The sequence below is a fragment of the Lissotriton helveticus genome, chromosome 1_1 (genome assembly GCF_964261635.1).
Source record: "Lissotriton helveticus chromosome 1_1, aLisHel1.1, whole genome shotgun sequence".
Lineage (NCBI taxonomy): Eukaryota > Metazoa > Chordata > Amphibia > Caudata > Salamandridae > Lissotriton > Lissotriton helveticus.
The window spans coordinates 608,365,378-608,379,004 of NC_136057.1; the positions used below are offsets into that span (position 1 = coordinate 608,365,378).

Sequence of the window (13,627 nt, forward strand, 5' to 3'; positions counted from 1 at the left end):
AAATAAAAAAATTTAAAAAATGAATGAATAAAATGAATTAAAGCAAATGAAAAACGGTACAAAGGAGATCGAGTTTAAAAAGGATTAAGAAAAGAAAAAAGAAGAAAGCATTGATTGATTGGATTCATTCCGTCAGCCTGCATGGGATGATCAAAAACGTGGTTCCTGTTTTGTGTTTAGTCCTTAGATATGGTTATGCCAATAATAAGAACGTGAGAGAGGTCTGCTGTTAAATGTGGAGGTGATATGTTGGGAGTCAGTTTGTAATATGTAAAAAAACAAATGCAGATTTGGGGTCCTATTGCTGAAAGCCAAAGTTACCTTAACCTTTTTTTTCACTACTCTACACTTGCTTTTTTCATTCCCTTTACCATTGTTTTTCTATCTCTCTTTCTCCTTTCTATCTTGTTTAAGTGATGGTCTGTTGGTGAAAAATGAGTACCAATCTTCTAACATGAGTGCCGGTGCCCACTACAGACACATTAAGTAGTGGGTAAGGCCAAGTAAGCATACTTGGCATAGGAGAGGAGTCTCACCTCTGGAGAGCACAGGTAGCTAAAGCAATCACATCTACATGGAAATGTGCTGCATATGGAATATTAAGCCTGGGGGAGGAGGCTGGCAGCGGAGTTAGTTTGTTCAATCCTTAGATAAAGGAAGCTTTACGCTGTCAAAAGACACCATGGTTTTAGATGTAGCTTTCAAAAGAGTGAATCTTCTGTTTAAATCAGGAGTGCTTGCATGTATATTTGTATTATGCTCAAATGTACTCATGATTGACCTGCTAAACATATGTGAGGTCTTAAGATCTTACATCACTTCTTGTGATGTCACTTCCTAAAAAGTCATGGGTTGTGATGCCACGAGCAATGTCACGCACCGTGATGTCACCCACTGTGATGTCACTTGCAAACTGCCTAACTTGGTTAGTCGCCCCACTTAAAAATTTTAGGACCTGTGCCCTGAGGGTAACTTAATAAAGAAACCTCGGCAGCCAAGAATCAACAAGGTCAGCCCAGTGCGTGCCATTTGCATCTACGGGAATAGTGACCATGTAGTGCGAGAGGCAAAGGAGGCTTACGGGTAGAATGTCGGTCCGAAAATGAATTTAATTATGAATGGAATCCAGTATGACTGCTAGTTTCGAAAACTGCAAAGGATACTTGATCAGAAGCATAAAATTGGGGTCATGAGGAAAGAAGGGTAGCTACAAAGTGTTCACTTGGCAGTTCAGGTACAATAAGCAAGGCTAATTTGGGCTGGTGACTTTTCGGCCAACTTCAGGTTGCAGGCTTGTCCAGTAGTTTTGCTTTGCCCATTAGAATCAGGGGTTTGCAAAGTACTGCCCTCTAAAGAAAAAAAATACACAGGACTAGGCGAGGCCAAACGAGATACGGAGCCACTTGCCAGCTTCTGGGGAGCAAGTGCCCGGTGCATCCTCCCTGATGACAATTATGTAACCCACATCCAGGAAGTGTGGCCCTCAGGGCTGCTGCAAGATGTGGTGTGCTGTAGGCGCTGGGACAATCTGCTGACGATCACCTCTACCCTCCCCTCGCCCACCAATCTTCAACACTTGATACTTGTAGTTCCCAACCCTACAAACACTTCTGCTTAAAGTCCACTAAAACACCAGGCCACGGTCAGCGGGCCGGCTTCATTCTAATATTCAAAGGGCCTTTCACCACGTCATGCCTCCTACCTCGAGGCCCTTCAACTAACTGCATTTCCTACAAAGCTGCAGATGATTTCAACCAACTGGCATCACAGCGGAGCGCGCGAGGCCCGAACTGGACTCCAACCGCACATGACTTGAATGCAACGTTCGTTTCCAGATCACATGGCCATGGCCTGCGACGCTCGTGACCAGAGACTGCTCGGTGGTCTCATGATGCCCACACCCTGCTCCTTCCATGAAGCAAAGTGGAGACGTCTGAGAGGGTGAACAACGCGCACAATTGTGAAGAAAGGGAAGTTGTTCACCAAAGGGTTCCGAGCGGCGCATGCGTGGCCTGTGGCCCAACATGAAACCCCCAAGTGACAAGCGTGGTCCTTGTGCACAGCTACCCATCAGCAGGTGTATGCTGTGCCCTATATGAGGATTAACTAGTAGCATTTCCCAGAGTATACAAAAGAGTAATAAGACATCTTAATTGTTCACAATTACTGCCTTCTAATTATTGATCTCTCTTTTGAGATAAACATTTTAATAATTACTCAAAGAATTTTTGTTTCCAGTTTAAACCTACTTTTGCATTCGAAACGTCAAGCTGTTTATTGGAGCAAGAAACTTTGTTTTTATTTCAGGTCTCGTTTGGAAAAATGTATTTTAAAGGAAAAATGCCTTTTGTTACACGTTTTATGGGGGTATCCTTTGTTTTAAACAAACGGTTGGGTTAAGGATTTTACTTTGGAACTAGTGTAAGATCAAATCTGTAAAAAAAAATCCCAAGGCTGTCACGTCAAAGCAATGAATAACTGGGTTATAAAAACTGTTAATGTTTGTTCTCAGAGCTATACACAAGGCTCTTTCCTAATGAAGAAACCTCTTGACCTAGTAATAAAGGGGAAAAGTAAAATTAAAGTCGAATAGAGGAGTCACAGAAGGTCCAAAAGGAGAAGAAAAAAAATACTCCCCAGCTCTGCACGTCTAGTCTTTCTGAGGTGTATGCTATAGTCTATGCGGTTCCAACTGGCTCAATTTTTTTACATCTAAAGTGCTCTCATGAAAGTCCTATTCCAGAAGTGGTGATGGAGGAGATGAGGAAAAAAGGAGAGATGAGCTAGACACATGAATGAGGTGCTTGTCTCGGCCTACCTCCCATACTGCAGTAAACTGGGGAGGGTGCAAAGTGCTCTAAACAGTGAGAATGCTTCAGTGCAACACCTTATATAGACAAGCATTGGCAGAGCCAATAGTTCTCGCTTTGAAGAGACTTTATTAATGTTTTTAGGTATGTCGGCATGTTGTACAGCATGGCTGAAAAATAAATAAAGCGATATGACGGGCCAGCCAGCACTGGCTGAGTTAGTTTTATTTTTTCTCTGTTGCTGGCTGGAGGCAACGCAGAGGGAGGATGGGTGTGTTAGCCAGCAGAGGGAGGATGGGTGTGTAAGCCAGCAGAGGGAGGATGGGTGTGTGGGGGAAATATAGACAACACAGATTGTAGGGGGGAAGCGCTATGATGCAGCAGCTGTGTCTGAGTCACAGCACTTTTTTTTTGCGGGTGGGAGGCAACAGAGGTTGGGCGGAGGATCAACATGGACAACCAAGAGCGTGGTGGGAAAAAAAGCACTATGATGCCGATAGATCCGACATGAACAGATTAAAAAGTATTTCATGTCGGATCTATCGGCCTCACTCAATATATGCAACTCCCATTCCCCGAGGCTGGGGGGGGAAACCTTGAGCAACCTGCTGTACGCGGACGACGTTGTGCTACTTAGCCATACATACATCGGCCTCCAGCACTTTTTGACTCAAATGCACAGCTACGCCACGGAAAACAAACTTAAAATAAATTTGAGCAAGACACGCACCATGTCGATCAACACCAAGAAGAAGTCTCAGAAGTCCTGGGCACTAGGCGGCCAAAAAATAGATTCGACACTGGTCTATAAATACCTGGGAGTTCTCTTCGACAGAGACGGCACCTTCGCACAGCAAAAGCAGGAAGCAAAAAGGAGAGGGGCGTGCCTCGCTGTTACATTAAAAAATATAGCCAATCAACTGACGGGGCCAATTCTAACCCCCTACCTGAGAGTTATCCAGGCCAAGCTACTCCCCTCTATCTGTTATGGCACTGAGGCGCTTCGCGGGAGAGACGCCAAGAACCTGGACACAATCCAGACAAAAGCCTACAGAACAATGTTTTCCCTTCCGCCCTACAAATCGCCGGCCCAACTTAGGCTGGAATTTGGATTGCAAAAGCAAGCTCTTGCCAGACAGGGAGCGTATATCAACTGCTGCCACAAACTCCGCTCGGCTCGCGCCAACACTCTAAACTCGCTGCTATGGCAAGACATTCAAGACAGGGACATATCTCAGGCAAGATCCTACCTGAAGGCAGCTCTGGCGGCTACCAACCTAACTGCGATCTAGGGCATGCAACTCGGGCACAATCCATTCAAGAAACTAGTTTGGAAAATGGTCAATACTCTATCCTTACTAGAGGACAAGGCCACATTCGCCAAAAGAAACCATGCCTGGATGGTATTAAACTCTTACAAAACACTGATACCACAACCTTACTTCAGCCAGGGTTATCCCAAAATAATGAAACTGAAGTTCTTGAAATACAGACTAGGGGTTCTGCCCAGCAGAGAGCATCTCCCACCATGGCTCAGGAGCAATGGCCTCGAGGCTTGTCCGTTTTGTAACATAGTTCAAGTTCAAGTTCGGGAATTTATATAGCACACTACTCACCCAGAGGGTCTCAAGGCGCATGGGGAAGGGGGTTAATTTTTTGTCGAATAGCCAGGTTTTAAGTTCTTTTCTGAAGGAGATGTGGTTTTGAGTAAGGCGGAGGTGAGTGGGGAGTGAGTTCCAGGTCTTGGCCGCCAGGAAGGAGAAGGATCTGCCACCCATGGTGGATTTTCGGATGCGCGGGACTGCGGCGAGGGCTTGATTGGACGATCTTAGTTGACGGGTGGGTGTGTAGAAGGACAGTCGAGTGTTGAGGCATTCGGGTCCTAGTTTGTAGAGGGCCTTGTGTGCGTGGGTGAGAAGGCGGAACGTAATTCTCTTGTTGACGGGAAGCCAGTGGAGGTCTTTATACATAGATAACGGCAACATAGTTCATTTGACCTGTCTTTGTGAAGCACTACGGCCAGCCCGTCAACAGCTCCTAAAGGCCCTGCTTAAGCAGCTAGGGACTCGCACGAGAAGGCAAGCGGTCCTTGCCTGCCTGAACCCTTCGAATACGAAACTGAATTGCAGATATGTCAAGTTCCTTGTAATGATCGAGCAAAAACTGTCAAAATAAAAATCTCTCGATCATTGACATAGACAATATGTAGGTGGCCTACGGGACTCACGGGAATACGCTGCTCCGCCATAAAGACAATTGCTCCTGGCTAATCTGACTGGGTTCCTTTGCACATGACTTTTAACGACGAGAATAATGTACAAATTTTTATGATATTTTATAGTTCTCTTTTAACTGTTTTCTACTATGTTTTGCACTGGTTTTAATTAACTATGCACAATAAATTTACCTTACTATAATGCAGATTGCAGTTTTTACATCACATCGCTTTTTTGTTATGTCTGGGGCAACACTGACAACAGAGGGGGTAACACAGACAACAGAGGCAACATGGACAACTGAGGGAGGCCGGCTAGCGGGACAATACCGACAACACAGGGTTGTAGGGAGGAGCTTGAAGCAAGCACCCAGACCATGGCTAGTGAGAGGGAGGTACTGGTGGCAAGTATACAAACACCAGAGGATGCAAGGGAGGTACTGGGGGCAAGCAGATGGACAGCAGAAAAAAATGTGTCACAATTTAGAATATTTTAAAAAACAATGCATTTTGCAAACAAGCTTGTACTGGCAACAATGTGTGATTACCTAGGCTGTAGCTCAACAAAAGCGGTTTTGTAACATTGATGTCCGTTTAGCAAAATGATAGGTTAAAAGTGTAAATATTTGTGGGTTTCTGCTCACAAAATCGCATCAGTGTCCGTAAAATATTACACACAAATTATATATATATACACACATATATACATACATACATATATGCACACACACAAGCGTGCCACAGCAATCATTAGAGCAACGAATGATATATTTTATATAAAATGAAGAGGTTCCCCCAAGCCACTGCATGAAATTATGCACAACCATGACTCAAATGACCGGGCTAAGAAAAATCTGAGCAGGGTCTTGTGGTTTAAGGTGTGTCCACTCCTAATTAACAGATGTGTTCTATTGCCTTTACAAATGCATAGGACTACCCTGGTAGCCCATGTTTTTAAACCACTTGTGGAACAGAACACAACAATCTACATACATTCATGGACCTGGTCAAGATCCAACCGCTTAGGAGAAAATGCCACCGTCACTTGTTAAAGAAATTTCAGCTGTGAATATTAACGGTTTTTAAATTAAAGCGGTGTTCGATGGAAGCATGGACACGTAGAAAGCTACAGCTCGAACCACCGCGGCCCCTTTCAACCACAGGTCTCTGTGCTGCCGCTCAACACTACCGACCATCGCAGTTTAGAAAGGAACGACAGAATACATCTCATACCTTCATGAGGTACACGCTCAGCACCTACTAATAGACATCAATTTGACAGGTAGGAGTTCCCTAAAAAAATATTTAAAATGAAGCAACCAATTATACAATTCTGGGTAAGAAATCTCGATTCACACCTTTTTAGGAATTGGGCGTGAAAGCTGTGCAGACTACATAAACAACTGGTTACATTTCCATAAAAGTGAATTCTGCACAAAAGATTAAAACAGAGAAACATTTTTTCGTTTTCTGACACAAAGCACTTCGTACTCAGGGAAGAAATACAGGCTACCCTGGAACTAGACAGCTCCAGCTTGGCGTTTGTTGTCAGGACAGCGCCTACCCCTAGCATCTTCTCGCACATAATGCGCTCTCACCTGGAGTGACGTCCGTCGCTGCGAGATTGAGGCGTGCGGTACATGACAGCAGAAGCAGCGCGAGTCTTAGAGCCAGGTATGAGCAGCTCGTTGCCCGGGGGCGGCTATGCATGATAAGGGGGTATCTCTGCACGGGGCCAGTACACCAGCACTGACCGCTGTGCGGAAAGAGGAGGCAGCGGAGGGTTGCTGGGGGAGCAATACCGGGCGAGGTGCACTCTCATGGCAAGAGCACCCCTCGCTCTGGCTGCAATGACAACAGCACCCCAGTCCGGCAGCAGCTCGACCCCATTTCTAAACTTCCTATGTCTGCAGCTGAAGCACAGCAGGCCCCTCCCACTTCCGCCTGACTTCTTAACCCTTTCACAGTCTCTGCGGGAACGCCTGCTACCGCAGCTCGCTATCACGAGACCGCTTCCCCTTGGAGAACAGACGGCGGCTCCTCTCCCAGCCTCAACATAATCTACCATGGCACCAAGCTGCTCTGAAACACGCAACACTCATTTCAATTAGATGTCATCAGAACACGAGGCGTTCTGCAGGCATCTCTCGGGGTCACAATAGTTTCCGGTTTTAAGGCTACAATTCCTACTGTTTGAGCTAGATATTGACTCATTTCATCTCTTTCCCTTCCTAACAGATTTGTTTTCCACTGAGTTCTCACATGACTAATAATGCCTCCAACACCGAATACGTTTCGCAAGGTGGTAACCCAGTGCGCCCAAGAGCACTCCTGCTGCCAATGGTTTTTTTTTCACTCGTGCTATCCAAAAAATGTGACTAGTACTTTTCACATACTTTTAAGACATTCCTCATCCGATGTACGCATTTTGAAAAGGTTGGACGCTTGTTACGAACATCTAACGTTGCACAACAACACAAAAAGCCAGTTTTCTTTTCAGGGAAAAAAGGGTATTCTTATCCCTACGTTTCAATATGAAAGAATATGCATTGATTGCATTTATTGAGAGATTAAGGCCATCTTAATAGGAGTACTGTACACAGAGAATTGTGTGTATTTAATCATATATTCATATGCACAAAACAACCGAACCAGCAAAAAACAGGATCAATGAAAAGAGAAGAAAGAATTGTTGACTATGGGCAACCATGATGGCACATCAAATGACACTCCACACCATTTAAGGGTCAAAAGGCCGCTTTAATAGCACAGGTCTCGAAAACCAAAACATCACTAATTCCCTAGGCAACGTGCATTACAAAACTAAGCAAACCTCACTAATACAACGTTATTTCCTGACACCCCCCTTTAAAATCTTAAGTGCCGCTCTCCATTTACCCTACTACCCTTCGCACACTTCAACCTGTCCTACTACTCATACCTCTTCGCTCAATCCGTCCGCTTTCTCTGACCTCACAGGGCTGTGCTCACCCAAACAACCATTATGCGGTTGACCCACCAACCAGGAAAACCCAGATGTGTTTTCCTGCTCCCCTCTTTCCAGATACTCACTATATGTCTGCATAAATAAGCATATTAACCCCGAGGAGGGATCGGCTTAAATAAGTTCTAGGATGCTTTGATTTTGTACTTTATGCAATTTTCTCGGTTAATTTATACAGCGACTATCAAGAGGTCAGGTCCCGGGGCTGGTCCATATAGTTTCACTACAAGCTCTGGGTCCTTCTCCTCTCAAGAAGTTTCTTCCCTCCGTCCAGATAGGTAGCCGTATGAGTGGTAGGATAGTGGTACCTTAGGAGACAGAGAGAAGGACAAAACCCAGGTAAGTATTTGTAAATTATTACGGGACTCAATCCAGTTATCAGAATCATAAATAGTCAGACCTGTCACCTAACCAAGGAGCTTTAGTCAAGTTTTGATATTGGTGAACCCAGAGGTCTCCCTTTGTCACCACAGGTAATTTTGCCCACCACCGCAGTGTGATATGTTTGTCATGGATACCTGGGCCCTAAGACAGTGGCAGTTATTTCTAGCATTTGTGCACAGCCATCACCAAATATCAGTTTGTGGGGTATTTTGATTCTGATTCTACTACTATAAAAATAAGCATTTGCAATGCAATAGGTCTCTCATTTGTCGGAGTTGGAGCTATTTGCATTGTAAATGGCAATGTTGTTTAGTTATGTTTTTCTTTGCAGTGAAGTGATTATTTAAAGGAAAAAAAAGCATGTTTTATTGATGAAGTGGAGCCAGATTCGTAAGACAGGCAGGCATTTTGTGTGTAACCCTGTTTGAAACCCTACCTCAGGGAATTTATACTCTCCGTTGGGTATAAGATCCGTACCATATTCCAGACAGTTCCTCCTCATGCTCCCAGAATGCAAATTCACCATAATGTTGAATCAGGAGCTTTAAGGTATGTATGTCCCTTAGCAACTGAACACTGGCCTAGTTTGGCTTTATTGTGCTACACACCTACAGCACACAAAATGGCTTGTACCGAGGGGCACGCTACTACAAAGTACTGTGCCATCTTAACCACACTACATATTTTTAACACTGAGGCACAGTATTATTTGTGCTATTTAAAGATGCATCATGAAGTGTTTAATTGGTGCCGGAGTTAAATCCACGAAACACCTCTGAGGTTAAGGGAACCTCTGACCCTGCAGGGCGGCTGCAACAATGCGGGCCAGAGCAGCCCGTCGTTATAAACAGAAGGGTGAAATACTGAAACAATGTGCGATAGTCGGGACAGGCCTTCCCATCATGTGTTGCGCTTTTCACGCCCTGTATCCATATCGCGATACTGCTCTATCTTGGTGCCACTAACCTGTTCTTCCAGACATGCCCAAAGCTGCCAAGAACTGCTGGGAGTTCGCTACTAAGCGGTACACGTCACATCACCAAACACAAAGCGCAGCACCACATGGCATAGCATCTGTGCGTACCCAACATAAATTGTGGCACAGCGGTGTTCAACAGCTTAATACGCACCAACAAACGTTATAGCGCCACAAAGTGCAGCGTAATCTTGTACAGCACCACTGTACACCAGTGCATGGTGACACGCTACATTATCGCTGCACTGCACGGTCTCCTCGTGTGCCACACTACAACATACCACATTCTGCAGAAGCACCGCACGCACGGCGAGCAACAACCCACCACAGCGCCCTACAGCTGAACAATCCCTTCCAAAAGAAAGACGCCTGTGGGGTCCCTCGGTGCACGCCCAACACTGCACAAGTTGGGCGCGAACACTGCAGCACTGCACAGCAGCGACGGCTAAAGCGCGCACGGCCACCGGTCCAGGCCTTCGGGCAGCGACCGTCCGTCACCAGCGCTTGGTTGGAAACATGGCCCAAAAGGCAGGATTTCTGCAATCTTCATGTAACTGTAATGAAAAAACGTGAAGAGGAAAAAATAGAGCGATAGACGAGTTGATAGAGGAGGAAGGTAGCCAAGCCAGAGTGAGCCCAGAGCGTCGCATCATGAAAATATGCGGAACAACAGCAGAGTTCCAGTGAGCAGGGTAACTAAAATACCTGAAACAGTGCCACAAAGTCTATGGATTATACAATAAAGCGCTACAGAGATGAATGTTATAGGATTGAGCATTAACGGACGGAGCCAGATGAGGGTGGGAGATGTGGCCCTGTCCTCGGACAACCACAAATCAAAATATGAGGAGGTGCCAAAAAGCAACTCTTCCCTCCTAGAAGAGCCACACAAATCAAAAGCAATGCCGCTTACATTCGCCATCGAATTTGCATAAAAACTATTTACAGCGACGTTGTGTCCGTCGCCCCTAATATTTATCTACATAATGCTAGGGGTCCAACCCACACAGCCGGACCCACCCGTGCTGTGTGCCCCTTCCAAGCCCGGCACGCAGCCTTCTACTGTGTGATCTGCGGTAAGAGTTCCACACTCACGCCTTGCATGAAACCCGCAGTTCGGGCCAGCACGCGGGGATTTCTTTTCACGAAGCTGCACGCGCTCTTGTGAGCTGTTAGACAGTAGGACTGCGTCTGCTTGTTTATTGCGCAGTGGGGTTTCGAATCTCTCCCCTACTACGCTCCCTGTCCCTTACAATACACATTAGTTGCAACACTACTCTCGATTGTCAAGCAGCAAACCAACAGCGTGCAATGGGTCAGATTATTGAATAAAACTGTGCAAGTGGTGTATGTACCTCGTCCAAACCATGTGAGCGTGTAATTTTCCTGCCTTTCCTCCCGCCAAAGGTGGAACAGGAAAGGGGGCGTGGCTTCCCCCACTATCTGTAGGTATCTGGGTTGGAATACAAAGGCAAAGCTTACTGCCCAGGAAGGCCATCCTCTCCTGGAGGAGGTGCGAAGCACCTCTGCCCAGAGCAGGCTTTGTCTCTGTAATCTGAAGCGCAGGCTCTCACCCCATGAGGTCAGAAACATGTCTGGTAGTGGTAGGGTTGCAAAAACAAGGCAGGAACCACACCAGTGCTTGGTAGATTTTCAGAGAACCTCTAAAAGAGTCTCCTGTGTGAATGTATTAATACATCCACCACTGGCATCAGTGAGGATTGGTACCAAGCATCTCAGAGATCAGTGAAGTCATCATGGAGCTAGGAAACTCATGTTGACAAGTATCCAGTCCATGTACTTTTTCTTTATAGCTTTCCTGTTCATTTACAACATCCCAGAATGAAATGGGCATTGTAGGGGCATATCTGCTCATGCTGATATGCCCACACATAGGATGTAGTGCATCCTGCCTAAGGGCTAAATGTCTGCAATTGGGGTGACTTACCTGTAACCCATGCAGTGTATGGGAGACATAGCACACATGGCTGTGTGCCATGTCGACTCTTCAGGTTTCTCTGCACCAAGACATGCTGAGTGCATAGCCTTGGTGACGGGTCCCTGTGGTGGCACAACCAGTGTTGCAGCCCCAGAAGACCCTCCTCAGTACCCATGGCTTGGGCAAGGGCCACTGAAGTTGTGCCAATCGTGGTACAGTTTTGGGGAAAGAGATCAGGCACTGGTGACCTGGTTAACAGGGGCCAAGTGCACTTACAGTTCGAAATTATATCAGACATCAAGCAAAAGGTGGGAGCTAACCAAGTCAAAATGAGGCACTTTTCTACAACTGACCTCAGACCTGGGCTCCTCTCCTTCCTTAGCATTTCGTCTCCCACAGGTAATTCTGTCCCACTTCGACTCCTTTCCCCGGCTTCCTCCAGATCTCCTTATGCATTACTTTCAACATTTGGTCCTTTTTAACATATCTTTCCTCCCGCTTTCCGGTCTTTCCTTTCTTGCTTCTAAGGTGGGCATTTTCCCTCTAATCAAACCCCATTCACTCCCTTTTCTTTCCCTTGCAGGTTTCGTGACATATGTAGGGAAGATTGGGAATACTCTTGGACCTTCACCGAAGGTCTGGCTCACCAGGTAAGTCCCACATTCAATCAATCAATCAATCATACCATTTGTATAGCGCACTACTCACCCGGGAGGGTCTCAAGGCGCTTAGGGGGAGGGGTATGCTACTGCTCGAACAGCCAGGTCTTGAGTTGTCTCCTGAAGGCGAGATGGTCCTGGGTCAGCCAAAGGTGGATGGGGAGGGAGTTCCATGTCTTGGCAGCCAGGTAAGAGAAGGATCTTCCTCCGGCGGTGGCTCTTCGGATGCGTGGTACGGCGGCGAGGGCGAGGCTGGTGGACCGTAGCTGGCGGGTGGGCGTGTAGAAGGTCATGCGGTCGTTGAGGTACTTGGGGCCTAGGTCGTGGAGAGACTTGTGTGCGTGGGTGAGGAGCCGGAACGTGATCCTCTTGTCGACGGGGAGCCAGTGCAGGTTCCTCAGGTGGCTGGAGATGTGGCTGCGTCTTGTACAACCACTATAACGTCTCTCCCAGCAACTGGACTATCCTCGAACACAACTCCAACAGGTAATATTAATTGCCTCGCAAATATAAATGAACTCTGTGTTGACAAAAAAAGGATTGGTCTTCCTGCATAGTTGCCACATTTTTCAAAACAGAGATCTCACAACCCCTAAAAAAAAACTCACATCTCCCTGTTCATCTTCTTTCTCTGCTTCTCATTAGCACTTGGCGTCCAAGCGCCCATCCATACCTGTCTCTGGATCAACTCAGTCCACATTATATGAGGTCCTGGCTGAACTTCCTTTATGTGATTTAAATCTGCCTTCATGACTTTTAGTACACCAATTCTAGAAAGTTGGACCCGATCCAGCATTTTCTGGGCTCACTTGCTTACCATTGTTCCTCCAATCAACTTTTTAGTCCGATTGAGAGGTGAGGGGAGGTAGCATTTACAATCAATTAAATTCGATTAACAGCACAACCCACTTGGTAACAAAATGAGGACTACGGATCGGTAGCCAAGTTAAAGAAGGTTTATTACAAATTCAAAATCACGTTAAGATACACGATTCTTAACCCCATTCTATAAAGATACAGAATAACAACTGGGAAACCTAACCTCCTACAGAAGTTTAGGCGTGCCAGTATTAAACATACAAGATCTTCAGTCATAACAATACAAAAGAGTAAGAAGAATATCTGTTGCTCAGAGAAAAGTCTCAGGTATTATCTCTGTGCATAGGTAAATCTAGGATCACTCAACCTAAAGCCCAAGCTAAAAAGATGGTTCTACAACCTAAAAAAATATAAAAAATTAGGAATTTCCATAACGGAAATTAAGACTAAGCATAGGAAAATAAGTAGGTAAGGTGTCAGCATTTCAGAAGCTTGGTCAAGAGACTTCAATGCGTCAGAGAATGTATTAGCCTAAGGCACACCCAGTAAAGAGTCAGGAAAGCAAAGTCCAAGGGAAACTGCTCTAAGCATCTGGGGGAAAGTCTCTGAAGGGATGTCAAAAGGAATCTAAATAGCATCTGAGGGGCACCTGAAAAGAGTCTGCAAAGCATCTGCAAAGAGTTCTGGAAGGAGTCTTACTCTCTAACAGGGTGAACACTAAAATACAAGATACACAGGCTTCTTGGTCAACACCCCTTTGTACGCATCATCAGGGGTCTCATTGTTCATCTTCACTTCTCACGTTTTAGACTGTAACATTA

At 45.8% G+C, this 13,627-nt stretch overlaps 1 protein-coding gene across 1 annotated transcript in view; it reads right to left on the bottom strand.

The window, feature by feature from the left end:
- Window positions 1–6,984, bottom strand: part of TM7SF3 (transmembrane 7 superfamily member 3) — a 220,703-nt gene extending 213,719 nt beyond the window's left edge. Inside the window, exon 1 of the mRNA XM_078674122.1 lies at window positions 6,624–6,984. Coding sequence (XP_078530248.1) covers window positions 6,624–6,735 — 112 coding nt within the window. The 5' untranslated portion in view covers window positions 6,736–6,984. The remainder of the gene's footprint in view (window positions 1–6,623) is intronic.
- Between the last annotated feature and the right edge of the window lie 6,643 nt (window positions 6,985–13,627).